This window comes from Rissa tridactyla, chromosome 6 (genome assembly GCF_028500815.1).
Source record: "Rissa tridactyla isolate bRisTri1 chromosome 6, bRisTri1.patW.cur.20221130, whole genome shotgun sequence".
Lineage (NCBI taxonomy): Eukaryota > Metazoa > Chordata > Aves > Charadriiformes > Laridae > Rissa > Rissa tridactyla.
This window is the reverse complement of record NC_071471.1, coordinates 67,416,227-67,437,565: the sequence shown is the minus strand read 5'-3', so window position 1 is coordinate 67,437,565 and position 21,339 is coordinate 67,416,227. Positions and strand designations below refer to the sequence as shown.

At 41.9% G+C, this 21,339-nt stretch overlaps 1 protein-coding gene across 2 annotated transcripts in view; it reads right to left on the bottom strand.

Moving 5' to 3' along the window:
* Positions 1-18,905, bottom strand: part of PLPP4 (phospholipid phosphatase 4) — a 60,844-nt gene extending 41,939 nt beyond the window's left edge. For both annotated transcript variants that reach the window (XM_054206257.1, XM_054206256.1), the window contains exon 1: positions 18,850-18,905. In XM_054206257.1, coding sequence (XP_054062232.1) covers positions 18,850-18,905 — 56 coding nt within the window. The remainder of the gene's footprint in view (positions 1-18,849) is intronic.
* Positions 18,906-21,339: the final 2,434 nt, after the last annotated feature.

Sequence of the window (21,339 nt, the reverse complement as noted above, 5' to 3'; positions counted from 1 at the left end):
GTAAGTAGTTTGAAAAGCTTTTTAGGAGTACATAAATTGCCTCTCTTCATTTAAACCGCACTCCTTTTTCTACCGAGTCCTTCACTGTCCTTTAACTCTTCTTAGTTTTGAAGTCGCATCAGACCTCCTGGGAAGTTTTGCCTGTACATTACTCATGTCAGGGCTAGTTTACTAGGGCTCAAAGAACATCTGCTGAGAGAAGACACAGGGACCAGCTTTCTGCAGATTGGTTTTACCTAATAAGCCCATGGAGCCAGAACAGAGGTGTAGTGGCCCAAAGCATTTTTAACTGTAAACTTCCCAAAGCCAAGGGCTTTAAACCCCTCCAAAACCAGGTTTTATACAAGTAACAGCTACAACAATTGACTTTGTAAATAGAAAAAGCTCAAAGCAATTTGTAAAGCAGAGTAAAATTACACCAGCTCCCCCCTGTGAAGATGAGTCCTCAAATCTAGCCAGGTCAGTGGTTTCCCAAACCACAGCAAACCTTATCCAGTCGTCTGGATTTTAGAAAATACTTATTTTGATCCCTCCTGAGGGCTGACCAGCTGTTCTGTGTTTTCTCACTGCAGTCTACGATCTCTGCATTAGCTACAGTCTCCCACGTCCCCAGCACACTCTGCTACTGACCCCCTTTACCCGAGCACGCTCAGACTCCCACTAGACAGAAGGTCCAAAACTCCCTCTACTCCAGAGAGCCCAACCCACCTCTTCTTCCTAAAGGAAAACAACAAAATCTGAAGATGAAACAAGTCAAAATCAGTCTCGTCACTTGTACCGATAGATATGTTTCCCTTGCTGACCTACATGGACAACTAGATTCTTCTGGAAACTTAAGGAGTCTAGTATTCCAAGGAGAGTATTTACTATTATGCTCAGCTTCTTCAAATCCAGGGTCTGACCCTGCTCTCCAAAGAGGGTGCAAGGTGAATTTCAGTAGCGTCAAAACACTTTGTTTCAATGTTTTCAAAATGAAAACTTAAATCTTGTTTAAGTTTAAAAAACAATGGCTTGTGCAAGACATGAAAGGGAAACGTTTCTGAAGAGGAGCATTTCCAGGAAATAAAACACCTCATATATGAAAAATTCATTTTACAATTTTTATCTTCAGCTAGAAAAATAAAGGTTGATTCCTAGACGATGCAACCGACTTTGTTTCCAAATTTCAACTGAGAGTCCTCAAGTTATTTTTTACTTTTAGTCCTTAAAGACATTGACAGCAGCTAGAAGCAAGTAACTGCTGGTTGAAAGCATTCTGTTGCCAAGTCGGGTCACAGGCTTGGGTCTGACATCCAGCACGTGTCACCTGGGAGAGCGGAACACCAAAGTTCACGGTTTTACTGGCCAGGACTTAACATTTGTTATGGAGATGTAATACAGGATCCGTGGCCAGGAGGTACTTCACCGCTCTCATCTAAACATAAATAAACAGTCAAGCACATGCATGTCTGGGCACACAAGAAATTAAAGACAGCTGAGTTTCAATGACTACATCTTTCAGCCAGTCACACCTTTTCCGACACATTCCCCCAGGTATCTGCTGCTCTGATGACTGTTTTGAGGCAGTTCTCAAAGCATTGGGAGTGATGGATATGCCAAGGAACGCCTTGAAGCAGAGACACGTTCTTCAACATATCTAGGCCTTGAAGCATCTCTACTAACCGCAAAAAACAATCAATACGCAAACATTTATGCTTCAAGGTCATCACAGAGTATCCGTGCACCAGTGCACTTTTGGAAAATGTGTCACATTAGAGCAGAGATTTAATTAGTTTGACATTAAGACATTTGACATTATGAGCAAATGCCAACAGAGCTAAAGGTTTGGGGCTCTTCTTGTTCTTTTGTTTCCTGTCTCCTTGCTAAGTAAGAAAGCTAAGATAAAGTATAGTTGTTTAAATCTCAGAAATTTAACAAAAATCAAATTCATAGTTCTCACAGGAATCACGCTATGACACTGCAAATACATGCTAAGTCATAAGATTTAATGCCTTTAAGAGTAAAATAACACGTGATAAAGAGATGAAAATAATAAATAACATGAATAGTATCTGATTCCAATTGAGGACTGAGTTTCTGATTTGTCATTATCTTTGAACTCTTCACAAGAAAGATTCATTTCAGCAAATGTATCAATGACAGCCATAATTATTATTTTATTTAATAACAGCACTTTTGTATCCGCTACATATTAAATCTGATTACGTATCCATTTCTTGCTCTGACTTGTGTTCTGAGTTCTTCCAAGAACAGTGTTCAAATACACTGAAACATAATGCCAAAAAAAAAATTTAAAAACTGCTGAAACCTGGTAAAATCACTACTGAAGGAGGAAAATAAAAATAGATGTAGAAGGCAGCAGATCTTGTCTCTGTGAATGAAAGCTCAGCTGCTAATTAAATTTTTATGCCAAGATTCATAAGAGAACAATTCTCCTCTTTTTTGAAGCACCACCGATGGACGACTGGATACGAGATTTCACTACCTTGAAGGCAATTCCCTTTGTACTCTATTAAACAATCATGAGGACATACTGGTTTCTAAGCTGCCTGACACTTAGTGATTTATGTTCCTTTGTCCTAACCAAAGTACAGTCTATTACTATTCATAAGCCAGCACAAGCTTATTTAAATGACTAGATGTTATTAGAAATGAATGTAATCCTTGGATAAAGAAAACTGGTTTCTAGACGTTTTCTATTATGGCTGAAAATACAAACTCAATCATATAATATCCCCGGTAGCAGGTGGGCAACTTAGGAAGCTTACTTCATATTAGCCCATGAAATTTTAGTATTAGCTTTTTGGCCTTACACTTTCTGCATGTCTACATATTCATCCATTGTTTTTAACAGTTTAACAAGCAAGACTTTGAACACTTCAGCCTGATAACACACATTTAAGGCATAAAAGGCTTTCCATTAACTTCAAGAGCCTTTAACTGTGACTTTCAAAGCAACTTAAGAGAAACAGGAACCCTAATTCCATTAAAACCATCAGTGAGGAACAGGCGCCCAAGCGCCTGAGGTTGCTTTGGACATCCCAACATTACTACCTACAACACTACTCTAAATAAAAACGTCCTTTTCTGAGGACACAACTACTTCCAGGTAGCTTCATTACCATTGAACAGCTGTAGCCCTTTAAGATAACTTCCATGCAAGCACCATATCACAGACTGATGAAGGTAAAAGTACACAGTACTTCTGTGATAATATGGACTAATAATTTTTTTTATTAAACCATTCACTGGTAGAGAATGAATCAAGCATTGCATATATATCTTCATGGAGTCTTTGACCTGTACTTCCACCATGGTCTTCATCTCTCATAATTAACAGCAGGGTGTCGTTTAGCATCTCACTTTATTGTTACAAACACTGCTGACAGTAGCCACCATCCCCTGACTTTATGACATGAAGAAGCAATGACATTTGGAAGCCGCTAAAAATCAGAGAAAAAGCAATAAGCAGTACTGCATTGGCAAAGTTGATAAGGTAGAAACCTTTAAATGTTAGAATAGAAAAGTATGTTCCCAATCTAACACCAAGAACAGGACAGGAATAGGATAGATGGGCCCAACATTAGGATTGTATCGTCATGTCCTGCTAGTGTAAGACACGAACTACCAGCAATGAAATCATGACTAGTATTCACCTTAGAAGCACCTACTAGCATTACAAGGACCAGTGTTGGCCAACAGCTCAATTTTCAGAGAGCGACGATACGAAATCACACAGGAGAAGACACAGGGGCTTTTGTCCTGGTGATTTTGGGGACCTAGATATCTGCTCCATGAGAAGTGTTGATGGCACACTGGAGGGTTAGAGATTGCTTCCTGGTTTTGAGCATTGACTAAAGGATGTACAAGGTGGGTTTTGTCTGTTTTTTTGAGTTGGGTTGGGTTTTTTGTCCTTCTGTCTTGTCTCTGAAGAAATTTCTTCTTCATAGATGCAGGTAGGAGACATAGATGTCTCAAGCGACAATAACTGAGAAAGGGGAAGACAGAGAAGTACATTTGGCGTGACAAAGAACCAGAAGAGAATGGACATGAACTTGTGATTGTGATACTCAGTCTTTCATACCAGACACATAATGACCTTCTTTCCTAAGCTTCATCTGTTGATAAGCAGATCTGATCCTAAAATGGCTTTGTATGCAAGTCCTCATTGGAGCAAGTAATGAAGAGATAGCAGGTGTTCATGAACCCCTCCTATAAATCACCTCTGAGGGCTTGTGGAAAAATGCTTGTCTCTGACCACCATTCCCTGACTGCAGAACTCCGTGTGAGCAAACTCACCCCTCCCTCTCCCACAGAAACAGGTTAACTGCGACTGTGCTATTGGAACCCCATCCTGCACTTTCTTACACAGATAATTCCTTAAGTATTCGCCAAACCAGGTCTCAAATCTAGTAGTAAAAGTTTTTATAGTGTACCTGCTGTGTTAAATTGTGCAATCAGTTGTCCTAACACTAAAACTGCATAATTATGAGCAGCATCAGTTGCTGCTCATAAGGTGCAGAGGCTGAAGTTGGTAAGGGCTTTGTACAGGTTGGCCTAATTACAGGGCATATATGCAATACATAACTAAATGAGAGATTCTCACACAACAGATTCACAGCCCCAACATTTTGAATGAGGAGCCATAAAGCAGACCACATCATAGGGCACAACAGCTGTGGAGATAAGGAAGTTATATTCAGAAAGACAGAACTTGCTTGAGGGGTTTCCAACAAGTGACCTAGGCTAAACAGAAAGAGCCCAGAGTTTACACTGGCTGGGTACATTGCATTGAACGCTGCTTATTCACATCGTCGTCGCTTACATTTGAATCATAGAATGGTTTGGGTTGGAAGGGACCTTAAAGATCATCTAGTTCCAACCCCCCTGCCCTGGGCAGGGACACCTCCCACTAGACCAGGTTGCCCAAAGCCCCATCCAGCCTGGTCAATCCATTTGACTTATCCATTCTGAAACACACTAATAGTGGGAAAAGCATTCGTGTCATGTTATTTGGTATTCCTGGAGAGGATAACTTATTCTCATGCCATGAGAAAACCTAGCCTTGTTTATTCCCTATACGTAATATCAAAGAAAATAAATAACTTTTTAGCGGTTATTTTAGGAACTCCTGCAAAGACAGACAAAATACGAAAAGCTTTAAGTAGTCTGTGGCTGGAATGCAAAATTAACAGAACTGAAGCAGAGAGGATAGTGATAAGGTGAGATAAGAAACAATGCCTGTGGTTTATCACCATCATTCTGCTCACCACAGGAATGCTGGAGGTGTTCAGTTTCTGAAATGCTGCTGTCTGTGCGTATTATCATGATGAGATAGCTTTGTGTTAGCGCAGAGGTTAACATAAGGAAAGAGATCCGAGCCATTTAATTTCTATAGAATTTGGAAAATCCAGAGTTCCTCAGCCATCGAGAACGAAATGATGTATCAGGACACAAAAAAAAAACATGACCAAGGCCCAATTACTATTGATGAACTGCAGTTTCACCAAGGAAGAAGCCGACATGAATTAAAAAAAAAAAAGTAACTTCAATAACATAAACTCTAGTTTTGTTAGAAATAGAAACTTTCCCTCTAGTTAAGGCGCAACACCGGGTATCAAGAGATTACATGTTTTCTGACACTGTTTTACAGCACAAGGCATAGAAGTGATCATTCCAGTTAAGAAGTGTCAATACCAGTATCAAAGCAAGACTCCTAATGCTGTAGTTTGCTCATTAACCGGACTGGTATTTACATACACCAAGTATGCACTGCTGACAAGCATTTGAGTAGGAAAGCAACGGCTTCAATTTCTCCTTGGAAATCAAAAGTAAAGAGTTAAATTCTAAAATATATCAGAATTTATATTGCAGTAGATATTGCTTGCACAAGAAGCATGTGCATGAGAACAGAAATTAATGTTTTATTGGTTCTTCGTAGGCTTTGACAGAAACGTGTTATTATAAGCAACATCTTGTAACTGCACTAAAAGCAATTCATTAAGTAATTTCCATTCACACTAAGACATACAGAAGCAGCTGTATCAATAAATTATCTCTACCTTTTTAACAGCCAAAACTTTTTATTTCCCAATATAATGCTATGCAGTGTATACGCCTACCACTTCTGATTAACAATCTATAATCCTAATATGGAGCTTTATTGGGTTTGAGTGTCCTGCAGGACACCGGGTAGTTAACATTCACCAGGAACACCCTACAAAGATAATTCAGAAGCTGTTTTTATTGCTAGAGAAATTAGAAAATCTGATGCCTCTCTCCATTTGCAGTAACCTTCTGTTTGCAGGCAAGCATTTACGAAGACCAAGAGGAGTACTGGCAGAAAGTAAATGATAAGAAAAATGTTGCAAGATGCTTCTTTCATTCAGTCCCTATTCAGTGCTCTGGGAATAGTGCAAGTTGATAGCATTTTTTAAACTTCTCTACTTTTCAGAAGCTAGAAACAAAGCCTTCATGCCACCTCCTGATAGCATTTGATATTCTAATCTGAATGTAGACAGCTTTCCCCACTTTTAATTCTACGGGTGCACTTTTACGTAGAGAGGAGTCAAAAGTCAATGGAATTAGATCCTGGGACTAATAAGGACAAAGACCAGGGGCAATATTTTGGGGTTTTTTATTTAATGTCACTGGCAAATAGAGAGCTGGTTCTCAAGGGTAGGTTTGGCTTCAGATGAGTCACTTGATGTAAAAGATTTCTGAATATTTTAAATTAGCTAGCAATTGCAGTGATACATTTAATTAGCCCATATGCCCACATTAGCCCTTCAGATATATGAGAAATCATTTTGATTAAGAAGGGATTGAAAATAAATTCTGATGCAGTTTTAAAAATATACATATCACCCAGGCAGTCATATTTCCCAGATGTGCTGAAAGAGAATTTCCAGTATCTTCCTTCAGTCTCACCAGCAGGTTTCCTGGATTTGCCTCATATATATACCCTGATTTCACAGATGTAACTCTAGGTGTGACTTCTTCCAAGGACGAACAGCCACCCTCTTCACTCTCCTCCTCCTCCCAGCTAGCATCACACCCCAGTCAGGGTGAGCTGTACTGTTACTGGGCCAACAAAGCCAACCATGACGCGAGACAGGTTCTTCAACCAGTGTGTCTAACTAGATGATGGGAGTCTGTGCCAGTCAGTACTTCTGAATGATTACTGAGCCACTGGACCCTTCTCTGATACACCATCTGGAGCTGTATTTATAAAGGCTTTATCAGCTGTCATCTGCTACAGCACATGACTTGAGCCACATGTACGAATACTGAATATTCGGACAGAAACAGGTTAAAACCAGACCCAACCCCTCTGCTCAAATTTTCTCTTCCTTGCTTGGTCCAAATTCAAGCAACAATATGAATTAAATGAATCAGCAAGGAGGCAACAGCTGGGGAGTCCCGGCTCAGTTAAAAGCTCCAATCTTGAACTAACAACAATATAGATTCACAGCGGGAATCCTGCTGCTTATGAAATAATGTATAAGTGATACCTAAGTGTTCTTAGAACATCTAATATAAAATAGTGAACCAGCTAAGCTTTTCACAATGCTGAAGAAAAGAGAATAGCCTGGAGTTTTAGAATCTAAAGTTAATTTCCTTAGTACCTAAATTATACCTCTACAGCTTTCTTAATCCCTGGCATTTGAACTCTCTCTCTCTGTAAACGATTTTCCTCCTGTGATATTACTCCAGTCATACTAAACCTAAGAGGAACAGGAAAGGATTATCTGAGCATGCATGAACAGCAAAAGGACAAGCAATTAACACAGCCAGCCAGTTGCTCTTGTGAGCCTGAAAAAATCCAAGAACTTCCAGTCTTCGCATACATTCTCCTTGCTCACGGGCTGAGCACTCAATGCAAGTAGCACTAAATATTGCTGAGTATCATTATCGCCAGTATGAAGTGACTGAATCTAGAAAACTCCCATTCAATGGGAATAAAAATGGGTATCCAGGCATTAAACTACTTAACTAGCTTAGACACAAGCTTTTCACCATCATTTCTTCCTTACAGAACTGGAATATCTGGAAATGAGCAAAGTGAAAGGAAGAAAGAGGGAACAGTTGGCCATACTGCATTGCAGCTTTGAGCAGAAGAGCGGGAGACAAGAGTGGCTATACTGAAACAGGAAAAACAACACTGCAAAATGAGTCAAATTGACATATTTTGGCTTGTTTTACATTTTTAAAAGTTGCTTTGACCTCATACTGAAAGCAATCTTTGCATCTTTTGCTTTCTGGCCTGCAGAATATAAACTAAACTGTTCTGAAACAAAAAAAAAAAAAAAAAAAAAAAAAAGAGAAAGTATTTCTTTCAGCATTTAGCTGCTCCCAAGGTGAAAAAGCAGTTTAGTTGGTGTGGTCCCGGAGCAGCGTTCCGGGCGCAAGGCATGCAGGGCAGGGCTGCTACTTATTATGTCAACGTACAGCACTTCAGGCAACCCAGCACAGCTGCACTACTCTAACAGAGACAATAAACGGCGGTAGTCTAACAGAAATAACAGATACCAACAAAGGGAAAACTATGGGCTACTGTTTTCGTTGCATTTTCTCTCATTTTAGCTACTAAAAAGCATGATTTATAGTATTAATTTTTGCCTTCATGCTCCATTTTTATTAAATATACCCTACGATGTGAGGTATTTCACAAAAGCCATTTCAGTGTGCATGTTTGGGTAGAAGGGAATAGAGAGAAGGGAAATGATCCGTATATGAACACTGATGTAGCCATCAGAACTTTCAAAGATGGCAACTGTACGTTATTCTAAAATGAAAAACAGAATTCGTGTTACAGGCTTAAATCACCTAAGCATGTATCTGAATAAGGAACCAAAACACACTGTAGACAGCCAGAATTTTGCTTTTGATGTTTTTTAATGCTTGTTTTTATTACATCTTGAACTATTTTCAGCCAAACAACTCTCAACAGTTCCTTGGACAACTATCCCAGCTTCAGAGCAATCCGACAGAGCTGACTAGGCTGAGAAGTTTCTTGTGTTTTCATACCTGTGTGCCACACTCCTATTGACTATAGGTTCACGATAGGTTTGGAACTGAAATCAAAGTCAGGGGTTAAATTCACAAAGATGCCAAGCTCTTAGTGACCAAAGCTTTCCCTCTCAGTTATTTCTGTTCCTCCATCACTCCTCCAAATTCCCTTTGTAGCTCACTGTTACTTCAGTGTTTCTCACTCGTCTTCCTCCTGCAATAGCTCTTCAATATCTTGCTCAGAACAAGGTTTGGTCAGTTGGAAGGGACAGCTTGGCCCTGGCAGCTTACTCAGGAGCAATCTCTGAAACACACAAATACGTTCCTCCGTGCTGCAGCATCTCACCTCTGTGCAGACACTGCCTCCCCACCCAATCTCTTCAAAAGCCCCATATCAAAAACCTACCACCACTTCCACACAAGAAAGTTTCTTTCTCGCTCACCCAGCTTTTCGCCACAACCTCAATTTTAATAACATGAACATGACTTGATAATTTGCTGCCAAGTTATTTTTAGTCTTCAATACGTCTATTATATGAATGTTTATGATTTGTATCCCGTTCGCTCCGCACCACTCTTCCCTTTAAACACAGGCTGGACAGACAGAGCCATGACCTTGAAAGAGGACCTGTATGGCAGTGAAGCCTGTCCCCACATAACGCTGTACCTGAGGGGTACAGGCTGAATAAAAGTGAGGATCAAGTCATATCAAACAAATTGTCCACAACTAGAGCGAAGAGCCAAAACACATTCTCAGACCATTTTTCGGACCAAAACCTCAGGAGCTGGCAAGGAGGTGAGAATGAAGAGAAATACTAGATGACCTTTAAAGGTCCCTTCCAACCCGACACATTCTATAATTCCATTAATCTAGAACACTCAAACAAGAGTTTCTTTATATGTAACTAAAACATTATTTTTTGGTCAAGCAGGAACATTGTAACCCAAACTGAAATGAAATATTTTGGGGAGGCATCCATTAAACTCTTTTTAATAAAAAATGCGTTTAAAAAAGCAAATTTTAAAATAAAATACTTCAGTATTAATAAAGAGAAACTTTTTGGGGCCAAATTATTCACTAGATGCAATACAAATTTACAAGTTATTTTGTTCCAGTTTTTCCTTCCCAGTTGCTGTATGTAATGACCTCACATTTCTCCCTGGGAAAAAGAGACCTCTCTAATGATATTCACAATCAAATCCAACTATATTAAAATCACTCAATCCAAAACCACTTGTGTGAATAACTACACATTCCAGAGCATTAATAATGATTTAAAAAAAAAATAATCTAAAGATATAGTAATGAGGAATAGGAACATCCCTTTTAGCATTTTGTAGCAGTCGCTAAAGTCCAATAGCAATAGTTACACTCCTGTAAAGCACCTTAGACACCAGACGAATGAAATTATTAATGGCCTCTCTGCGGGCTACGAGAGTACAGTCAGGCTATTAGATCTGTTCTCCCATTAGGGAAAATTGGCAGCTAATGAAAATATAACAGTTTATGTCAAATGATACTCTCCTCTGCTGTTTTCGATTTGCAAGGCTTCACAACAGTCGGCAGGGTGCCACAAGTCCTTCAAAGCTGAAATACTTCTGAGCTGACATTTACACCTCCATTATAAATTCTAAAGAAGAAGTAAAACTTTTCACTCAAAATCAAATAAAATGTCGAACCGCGAGATTGCTGAGTGAAACATTCGACCTAGTGTAGGATTTCATTTTCCCCACCATCTCGTCAACGCAGGATATTTAGAATACAATTTCTGGCACGGCACTGCCCTCCAGCCAAGGCACCATCACCTTCTGCTCAGCCTTTGCTAAAGTCACTTCTCCAAGTGACTTCAAATTAGTAACACCGTTCCCTTTTACGCCCATCAACGTCAGCCAAAAATCTCTTACAAGAAATTTTGCTTTGATGTCTTTCAACTTTTCCCCGCACACTGGGACGCTCTCAGGCAGTATAAACCTCAGTCCACTGAGTTGGCTCGTGCCAGCTCAGAAGGCCACCTCGTCTGTCTCCTCACAGCCATGCAGCAAAGCAATGCTTCATGTAAAATACCCTCAAGATACTTCAGTGCAACTTGCTTTTTCAAAATTTCAAGTGGTGAGTATTCTACATATGCCTCAGGCAACCTATCACAGTGCTCAAAAGTCCTTACAATCAGGTTGTATCTCCCCATACTCAGCCTAAGTTTCACTTGCTGCAAGTTTAAAATCTTTCCCTCCTGTACAATTCCCGAAGGACATGAAGAGCAGATCGTCTTCCTCAGACATCTTTACAGCAGCTGCTTACATGTGAAGATTGCTGCCGTGTCTCCTCAGATTTCTAGATTAAACAGCTCCATTACTACTACCTTTTCTCAGAAAAGGTGTTTTCTATACCCCTCTTACCATCTTTCTCACTCCTCCCCAATTCTCTGAAATTCGGCTGCATAAGTAACCTTAATCAGCCACTTAATATGAAAACACAAGCTGTAAACCCTGCTATTTTAGCCTACAGTAAAACAATTCCCACTTATTGCATTTTATCTATATGCCATTTTAATTAAAATTCAGTGGTATTTTAACAAGGAAAATATTTAGCTATTTGGTTAGTAAAAGCTAGAAGTGTTTTGTAATGCAGAGAAATAAACAAATACAATACACAGTGACTGTAACAATCTGATTTACAATAAAGAAACATTCCGAATCCAGTTTTCTGCAGAATCATAAAGATCAGTCCGAGAGTTTCTTGCATAGCAATGACTTGTGGTCCAACAATCACAAATTTACCATTTACAAGGCAAGGGAAAAAACATGAATGCAAAGTACCTTAAAGCCCACATAGTTCTGAAGAGCTTAGTTCAAGTGCCACACCTGATGACAGCTTTGTCCCTTCTGTGAAGGCAGTCTACTTGGACCATCTGTAAAGCAGTTATTCTGGTTCAGAAACCAGTGAAGCTTTCCTTAATCATTCATCAGTCCCCGGTGTTCATTAGTGGATCACAACCAATACTTTAACCAGGAACACATGCACTGTCTCTACCTTTCTCCCTTTGTCCACTAATCCTTGCCAACATAGATGCAGCGCTCAAACCTCCCCTGTTCAGTATCATATAGTGCTTACTACAGAGAAAAGTTACAAGACACGCTAAATGTAATCCTTAATCCCCTTTTAGCGTCAATAATTCTGCCAACTATTTACAAGTTCTTGCTTTTCAAAGTCACCAAGAGAGTGGGAGACTATAAAGCTCTTCATTTATTGTGCGAGGTATAACTGCGTCCTCAGCAATAGGGCTGTACTTTTTATTAAAGTCTTTGCTGTAAGAACCACAGTTGTGCCACAGCTTGACTGGGCTTAGATCAAAGTACAAAAATCAAATTTTTTAAAAGAAAAATTTCCCTTACAGAAACCCTGTCAGTCTGAGTAGCATTCTCGCTATAAAACGTCCTCAATCAGGGCTGGGAGCAAATAAATACAGAGTGCCAAAGTCAGTGAGTAAACAGGATTCAACAAGAAGAGACACAAAGTCACCATTTACTCCTCAAAAATCTGGAGCAGATGCTTTGGCATTTACAATAACATCCTTTTTTAGCATGTATTCAGCTGCAAGTTTAGCCATGGACATCAACTGTAAATCCCATCCTATTAACAGGACAATTAGAATTCCTGCCAATAAATCCCCCTTTTCTCTTCGCCCCTGCCCCCCCCGGGACTCAGGGAAGACAAATGAAATAAGCTCAGTTCCACGACCTAAAAGTATTGACACAACAGCCTGTGAAACAGTCTTATCTTTTGCACAGACCAAAGACTGCTCTGCACTGAAAGACAGGGACACTTTCTCCTGAATAGCTGTTTTCAAAGTCAGTAAAATCCTACCCTAGCTTCAATAAATAAAATAAGAAATTAAGGGAAACAGAAGCTTCAGCTCGGTAGAACGCCAAGTACCAAGTGTCTCTGTTAGCTCGGTGATATTTCATAGATATCGGGACAAGCACACGGTTATTTTGTTGTGTGCTTCGTATTACACTAGGTATAATATGTATTTATGGCCTTTTGTTTTTACAGTAACCTCTCAAGGACGCAGAGCTGAGCAAAGTTAAAAATTTGGGTTACTTCGTAATACATCAGCTGCATTCAGCCAGTGACAGAAGCTCCATGGCACTCTAATTCTTCCATCACTTCAAAGGTATAACAGGCTCCGCTGAGCACTGGAACAAGTCCGTTGCTTGCCACTGGAGCTCAATATGCAACCTTTGATATATGTTCTCAGATGCTAAGCACCAGAGAGGCTAAAAATCTTTTTTTATAGCAGGTCTTTCCCTTAACTGTTCATTAACCCTACTCAGTGAACTACACTTCAACCCGGGCCACGAAACTAAGTCTTCTCCTCATTTTAGTATCATCTAAATTATGATTTGTAAATTATTACAGTACAGTAAATTATTATTTTTAAACAGGTAATTAATCAAGCACGTTGATGTTCTTACTTCCTACTACCCTACCATTACTATTGGTGAAACTAACATCGAAAAAGCTCCAAGCATATTCACTGTTCAGCGGGTTTGGCTACTGTCCATATACCTCACAATAAAGATTGTATCAATTAAATGAACAAAGGGTGAGAAAAAAGTATTACCCTCGCTTTCTTGATGAGAAGTTAGGGTACAGAGAAATGAAGTGCAAGACTTTTAAGATCAGAAGCCAAAAATCAGGTTCCAAACAAAGCCAGAATTATGGGATACTGAAATCAAGAAGCTCACGTGGCCAAGCACCTACTTTCGCTTTGAAAGATTCATCTAGAGCGCCTAGGCTTAAAAGGTGCTTTCAAATCTTGGTCCAACTGATTTGTTTAATTTGGCAGCGTTTGGGTGAGGTTGAGGAAATAATGTCTCAGACTGGTGAGCTCTTCTCAATACTGTTTTCCTTATATTACCTACAGATCTCCGACTGCTTGTGGCTGTCAGCTCAGTTTATCCTCCAAAAAATCCAGTAGATATCACAGAGAACAGGTTAAGCGCAAACTGGGAGAAGCGTACAGCACTAACTGCAGCATTGTGGAATCTCCTCAGCTAATTGATTTTCTGTCTGTGTTAACAAGACAACACATAGTATCATTTCGGAAGGCAACATAGCCAGAATATCCAAGAGATCACCACCCATGACAAAGAAAGCTACTTGAAAGAGCTTTCCACGCTACATCATTTTGTGCATATTCATAACTTGATTAAAATCTTAATACCGGAAACTTGTAAGAGACCCAACATGCACGAAATCAGATTCAGAGTCTGACCATGGTGCACACACAAGAAAGATGTCAGCATTAGTCAATACTATATGCTCACACGTGTGTAATACATACAGACGTTAGCCAGCAGATAGACGTTTATTCCCAAGGGAGGCTGCTAATGAGACCGTGCTGTAGGGAAGATACCCAATTACTCTGAATGACATTTATCTTTTAATCACATCACACTCACTGAAGAGCTTGAGGTTTGATGAAGCAATCCTTGAAAGACTGTCTTTTTAATCAATTAGACAGCTCTAGAAACATCAGCGATATGCTGTTGACAAGTCACTGGGCTAAATATACTACACCACACGCAAAGTCTTCTGTCTTCCTACCAAGACAATGATGCGGTCTTCTGAAACAGATTAAAAAGTTTTCCTAGATGCCTAAAACAAAACAACATGTATTTTTCTAAGAAAATAAGACACCCCCACTGGCAATTACAGGCTCACTCTGAGCTACCACTCAATAGATTATTTTTAGGACAGATGAAGAACATTGTTTTAAGAGCATCACTCCCGTGTAAAAATATCAGACTTGCTCACAAATCTTTTTATAATTGCCTTAACTGAATAAAATGAAGTCAATCAAAACAATTTGCTTTCATCAAGCATTCAGTAAGTGACAAATGCCACCGTCTACATGGAGCAGATGAAAGACCGGACACATTTAACATGTTTTAGCATTAACTGGGCATCTTAAGATGCTCCAGGTCATAGGAATAAGTACGAAATGAAGAACACAGAGATGCAAGACCCTAATTCAATCATTCTTCAAATCAGTGTTTGATTTTTTTCTATAAACAAAGTACATGCTCACAGTTGTCATGTTAAGCAATAGACCATTTATACTTCTGAGACCTTACATCAAAAATTTCGCTTTAAAAAAAAAAATCCAGTTCTGTACTCACAGATATTTCTAATAAATAAAAAACTAACCAAACAAAAATATGAGGTGAGACTTGATTAAAGTCAAGGTTTAATTGAAAAATATTTGAAACTGTACAATGCAGTAACAATGTAATGGTCAAATTATAGCGTGAGAATTTTCTTTGCCTAGTGAGGAGCAAACCATCTACGCTCATTAGGATCAGTTCAGCTCAGTCAAGAGATGCAAGTCTAAATATTTTGAAAACTAGAAGTGAATATGTTTATGTTAAGGAACAGGGAAAAACTGTAGGGCAGAACAGAAATACTACTGTTCACCTTAGAGTTTGTAACTTGTGGCTTGAAGGCTATTTTGCTGAAGGTACTCAAAGAACATCTACTTACCTTCCCAGTAAAGTGTGTAAGCATGTTTTTGGCTACAAACAGTTGTGTTTGGTTGTCGTTTTTTTTTTTTTGGGGGGGGGGGGGGGGGGTTGGGGTTTTTTTGGTTTTGGGTTTGTTTTTTTTTTTTAATTCCTGCTTCTGAATTTCAGGCAGCTGTAGTTCTTCTAATAAATCTCTCCTAAGTAATCCTTCCTTCAATAGCAGTAAATCCTGAGGGCTAAAATGCCATTCAGCGCAGATCTTTGTAAAGGCACAGGCTTAATTTCAGTACCTAAGGCTGTCTTTAATTGCCAAGTGAACACTCGGCAGTTGCTAAGAACACAACACCTAGAACTGAGTCAGTTGTTATCATTATCTTCACTGATTGTCTGTTGAATTCATCCAAACCAATACACAACCATCAAAAACATGTATTCCTTGGAACAGTGTACATTTGCATGACAGAAGAGAAATAACAGTTACAGATTTTTGCTTTGTTGGAATGACTAAATTTGATAATTATGGGAACTGGGGGGAAAGAAAGTGTTGCCAGTCCTTTTAAGTATAGAAAATATGGCTGTTGTTGCTGTAAAATACATTCAAATTGGCAATACATTCAATTTCAGCAATGATCAACATAAGTTTTCACACCTCTGTTTTTATGAAATGACATTTATCACCAAGCAGAACTACAACATGGAATATGAACCTTTTTCTTTTGCATCTTATGGTACAAAATACGCCAATACATTACTCTTAGTTATATTAATCAGCAGACTGAAGCTGAAAAGACATCTGGGAGGCACAGATGGTTCACAATTGGCAAGTAACTATGGAACCATTATCTTCAAGGTCAGATTTCTAACACTACAAATGTTGGTGGTGACCCAGTCACCAACACCTTTTCAGAATGAACTAATTCTCTTCAAACCATTCCTGGTGGACAAATATCTGTGTCGCAGCTGGCATCCACAGCAGAGATGATCTCAGACCTAGCCTCAACTCATCGATGTTAATGGCATTCCTTTCGAAGGGAGGTGGGAACTGTACAGCCTTTGCATTCCTAGAAATAGCTTCTGCGGTAGAGCTTGCATTGCTGCCGCCTCAATTCCAGTCCTAGGACTTCCAAATTCACCAGTAATTCTTCATACTTGAAAGAGATATTTCGATGAACTCAACACTCCGTGAAAATCCTTGCCCTGGCTGTCTACAAAGCCACAGAAAACACAGTATTTAAACCTTTATAGCACAAAAGTTCCAAAACACAAGTAACTGCCTCTTTTCCAAACTGAGAGAAATACTGAATACTGTTTAAATAGCAAAAGATTACACTGGTGTTAAGATTATCTGAATATTAAGCCATTTTTTCTCATCTAGCTAGCGATTATATTTTTGCAGCCACTACAAACAAAAGTGCAGTTCTTCATAAAACTAAACACCAGCCTGGATGTGAATTTAGAATGCTACATGTTCGGTACTTGTAGATGACAACGAATGGTTCAAATGACCTCTTACAATGTCAGAATTATTTCCCGCAATTCCAAGAAGAAAGAAGCTTGAGCTACGTGAAAATGTGAAGAGTGCTTGTGCAGTCATTTGCCATATGGCACTACGGTGGCACTACCAAAAGTATTTCCTTTAGCCATCCCTTGGTTGATTTTAGAGCCACAGCATAAAGAATAGTGAAAGTTATAAAATGTTTTAGAGAGGAAATGAGGACAGAAGACAAGTGTAACCCAGAGATTACTACATACGATGGGACATGATTTACATATCATGGTAATAAGCTATATGAAGACATCTCTTACCAAATGGTTTAAGTGATGAATTACACATGCAATCATAATGAAGGGAAAGGTTCTGATGTAGCATCATTTTCTGAGGTCTCTGCTCACCCTGTAATTCCATATATTCCAGAAAAGAGTTCTGTTGAAAGGAACGGGTCTACTTTCAAACTGAGATGCAACCAAACTGAAAGGTATCAAAGGTTTTTGAAGGTATCAAAGTTTATTCTAAAAAGGAAGAGGATGACACTTACCGAATACGTTGCAAATCAAAAGATTTGCATCAATATTCAAGAGAAATGAGCACTGAGGAAAAACTCAAATCCCAGTAAATTGGGCAAGCTATTCATTAACCATGAGAGGTTCAGAAAGGAACTGCATCAAAGCATTCCAGTATCACAGCTGTAAGTCAGTATCACAGCTTAATAGATGCCCTGCACTATTACTGCCTGCACCTGTGACCAACAGGATCCATCCTTAAGTAGACAAACAAGCAAGCAATAGTGGAATCTCATTGAGTTTCTGTGCTACTTCGTGGATCACAAAAACTGTGGCTACTCATTTTAAGCATAAGGCAACTGAAATGCAAACTTATATGAAAAGCATAACTTTTCATTGTTCAAATGTACGGAGAACATGAACTGCCCGAAAGGAGAAGCAGCTACAGCCCTGACGAGAAAGGGGGAAGCCTGCCTGAGGTACACAGTGAAAGAGAGTACGTGCACTGCTTTCCCCTTAGAGAAGGCAAAAAGAGTGTTCCTGCAGCGATAGCTACACTTCTTTCAGCAACCAGGTTTTCATGACTTTCCTCCCTCCGTACCAGCGTGCGGATGTGCACCTCAGAGCCCTCTACAACACGTTACACCCCGCCTTCAGCCCGAGGTCCTTCCCGCGCTGCCGGCGCTCGGGTGCTGCCCCGCCGCTGGCTCTGCGGGCTCCCGCCGCTGCCAGCGCCCGCTGGGGAGCACTGACAGCCCTGGCACATCACACCTTACAGCAAAAACTACAACCGCCCAAACCAAAGCTAGGACCAGCGTGGGTATGTCGGTGGGGTTTTGGTCTTTTTTTTTGTTTGTGTCGTTGGCTTTTGCACACTTCTCTCACAAACAGTAGTTTCTCCCACAAAAAAAAATTTCCCGCAGGTCTTCGGCAAAATCGCGGCGGCAGAGAAGGGTGCCCGCTGCTCCCGCAACGACTCACGCCGGGGGGAAAATTCCTCCCCTCCCCGCACCCCAGACGGGGGAACGGCGGCAGGTCCCCCTCGCTCGGGGCTCCCACCGGCGGGCGGGGGTGACTCTCCGTCGGGGGCTGAGGGGCGACCAGCGGCCGGCCAGCCCCGCACCCCGACCCCACCCCGCGGTCCCCTGGGCCGGCGACCCCGCACCGCGCTCGGGCGTCAGGCGGCGGAGCGTCCCCGGGCGCCGCAGGAAACTTGAGGCAGCTTCGGAGGCACCCCCCTCCACCCCCCCCCCGCCACAAACACACCACCACCATCCCGCCATCTCCTGCCGCCCGGCGGGTACTCACACGAAGACCCCGAAGAGCAGGACCCGTATGCCGATCTCGATCGCCAGCTCCCGCATGGTGCGTCCCGGCGGGCTCCGGCAGCCCCGGCCGCGCAGCCTCTCATTCCCCGCGCGGGGCGGAGGCACCCGGGGCGGGAAGGGGGGGGGGGGGGGGGCTCGGTCGCCTCACGCCGCCCGCCGGCGGCCCGCCCCGCCGCCCCGGAGGAGGGCGGCCGTCGCGCAGAGCCCCGCCACGCTCAGCCCGGGCCCCTCCATGCCCCGCCTCAGCCTCCGCGACTGCCGGCCGGGCTGTGCGGGGAGCGGCGCTGCCGCCAGCCTCACACCACGACGACGACGGCGGCCGCCGCCGCGGCGGAGCCGAGCGCCCGCAACCGGGGGAGGGTCCCGGTGACTAATGCGGTGCCTTTCCTCCCGCCCCACGGCGGGGGATCCTGGGGATTTCCCCTCCCTCCCCTCCCCGCCCCCGCGGCTGGGGAGGGGTCCCCGTCGCCCGGCGGTGCCGTGTGGGCGCGAAGGGCTATAGAGAAAGGGCTTCTCCCGTCTGGTTTAACGCAGCACTCCACCCATCCTGGGCTGGAGGGGAGTTAACCCCTTGGCCCTCGGTGCCCAGGGCCGGCGTTGGCGTCCCCCGGAGCTCACTCCCCACCCGGCACAGCCGGTAACACGCTGGATTTCAGACCTCCCCGGTACGGCCCTGCTCGGGTGAGGAGCTGGGCTGGCGTTTCTGGCTTCCTCTCTCGTTCCTCTCTGAAATGATCTCTCGAAATGATGGAGCAAGAGAAAACCGGGGTGGGGGTGGGGGGTAGCACCGCCAGGCACAGGGAACAGCGGCTCTTCATCGAGCCTTAAACTGCTGGCCGTTTGTGCAAGGGGCAACCGCCTTCCAGCCCACCCATGCTGACCCTCCGCTTGGCACAGCTACATACACCCTTTGCATAAAGGTCTAAGGGCGTTTGAATACTTTCCGCATTATGTATATAACAGGCTTTCTGCCCATTTAGATATTCGTGCCATTTTAAACCCTACTTCTTAGTGTGATTAACCTGCCGTGTCACTCCTGCTTCGCCTGGTCAGATTCTGCCCAGTATGGGATATTGCAGCCTAAATGCGTGTTTAGTTCAGTATCAGTTCATTCACAGAGCTGGGTCTAGCTCAGCAAACAGGCAGAGAAGGTAGCTATGTAAAACTGCAGATTGCTGGGATGGGAGAAAAGCAGCCAAACAACCTTGGTTTAGTCCTGTGATTCCTCCGATCCATCCTCCATTCCTCCCAATAGCAAGCGCTGAGCCACCCTAATCCTTGCATTGCCTGAGCCTAGTTTGGTAGAGTTCATTTAACTTCCTCTCTGCATAGAGGGATTGAATCCTGAACATCTTTATTGTAAGAGAAGTTCATCCTTAAACCACAAAACGCAGCAAAATAATTCATCTTTAAATGTATTTAATTATCTGCTTTCTTGTGGCCTTTGAAGGCCTGTCCTTCAGGAGAGCATTCATAGCTATTAATACTGCACTTATGTATAGAGCAACCATCAGTATTGCAGTAGGGATCCAATTGGCTTTACTACATGATTATTGCTAGAGAATTAATGACAGAGAGTCTTTATTAAACCTATCTGCTTAACATATCCATTATGCATCAGATGGAAGCTTTGAACTCTGAATTAACTACCATGTAGTAAAACTTTTACTGACCGTGTTTGTGGAAGAACAGAGGCATAAGCTTCCACGCTAACAGCATCTACAGGTAACTACACCAGTGCTGGATTTGTTGCAAGGAGGGTGGCTGAACCCCAGAAAACACAAGACGTGTGACTGGCCTTGGAGAGAGCACTTAAAATGTTAGTGTTACTTAAATGACATCCACCTCCCTTGTCTGCCTTATTTCATTACTTTTCAAGACAGAGCTTGGTCAACTTTGTATAGTCTGGATTTTAAAAAAATATGTGATTTTGTTTCAGGAAGCAAAGCTAAATTGTGAAATCTCTATGTTAAGCTGCTGTTGTTGGTAAAGGACATGTCCCCTTCCTTTGAGGACTCTCAATTTCTTTGTCTTCTATTGTCAAATATTTGTACTTCCTCTAGTTTGCCCCCCCCCGATGACTGAACATGTATGTACCTTGTTGCTAGGTGTGCACAAGAAAAATCTTTGTTTTCAAGAATAGTCCTTCCTTACCGAAACAGCCTCATGATCTGTGTGAATCAAGCCAGTCATGAAACGAGGAGCTGCAGGGACTATCAGATAGTGCTGGCAATCTGTGCTGCAGTTACCGGTTACACACAAACCGTGGAAGGAGGCAGGTGACAGAAGTGGGTAAACTGTGTTTGCCCTGCTTGAGGGCAAACTGACACCAGTTACCAGTCACACATCTTTTCTCCTATTCATTTTTTGTCCTGGAACCGTAGATATCCATTCAACTGTGTTGCCTGTGGATCCTTCAGGCCTTTTGACTTTGCTACTGTACCTTCGCTACTATCCTGCTCCAGAAGAG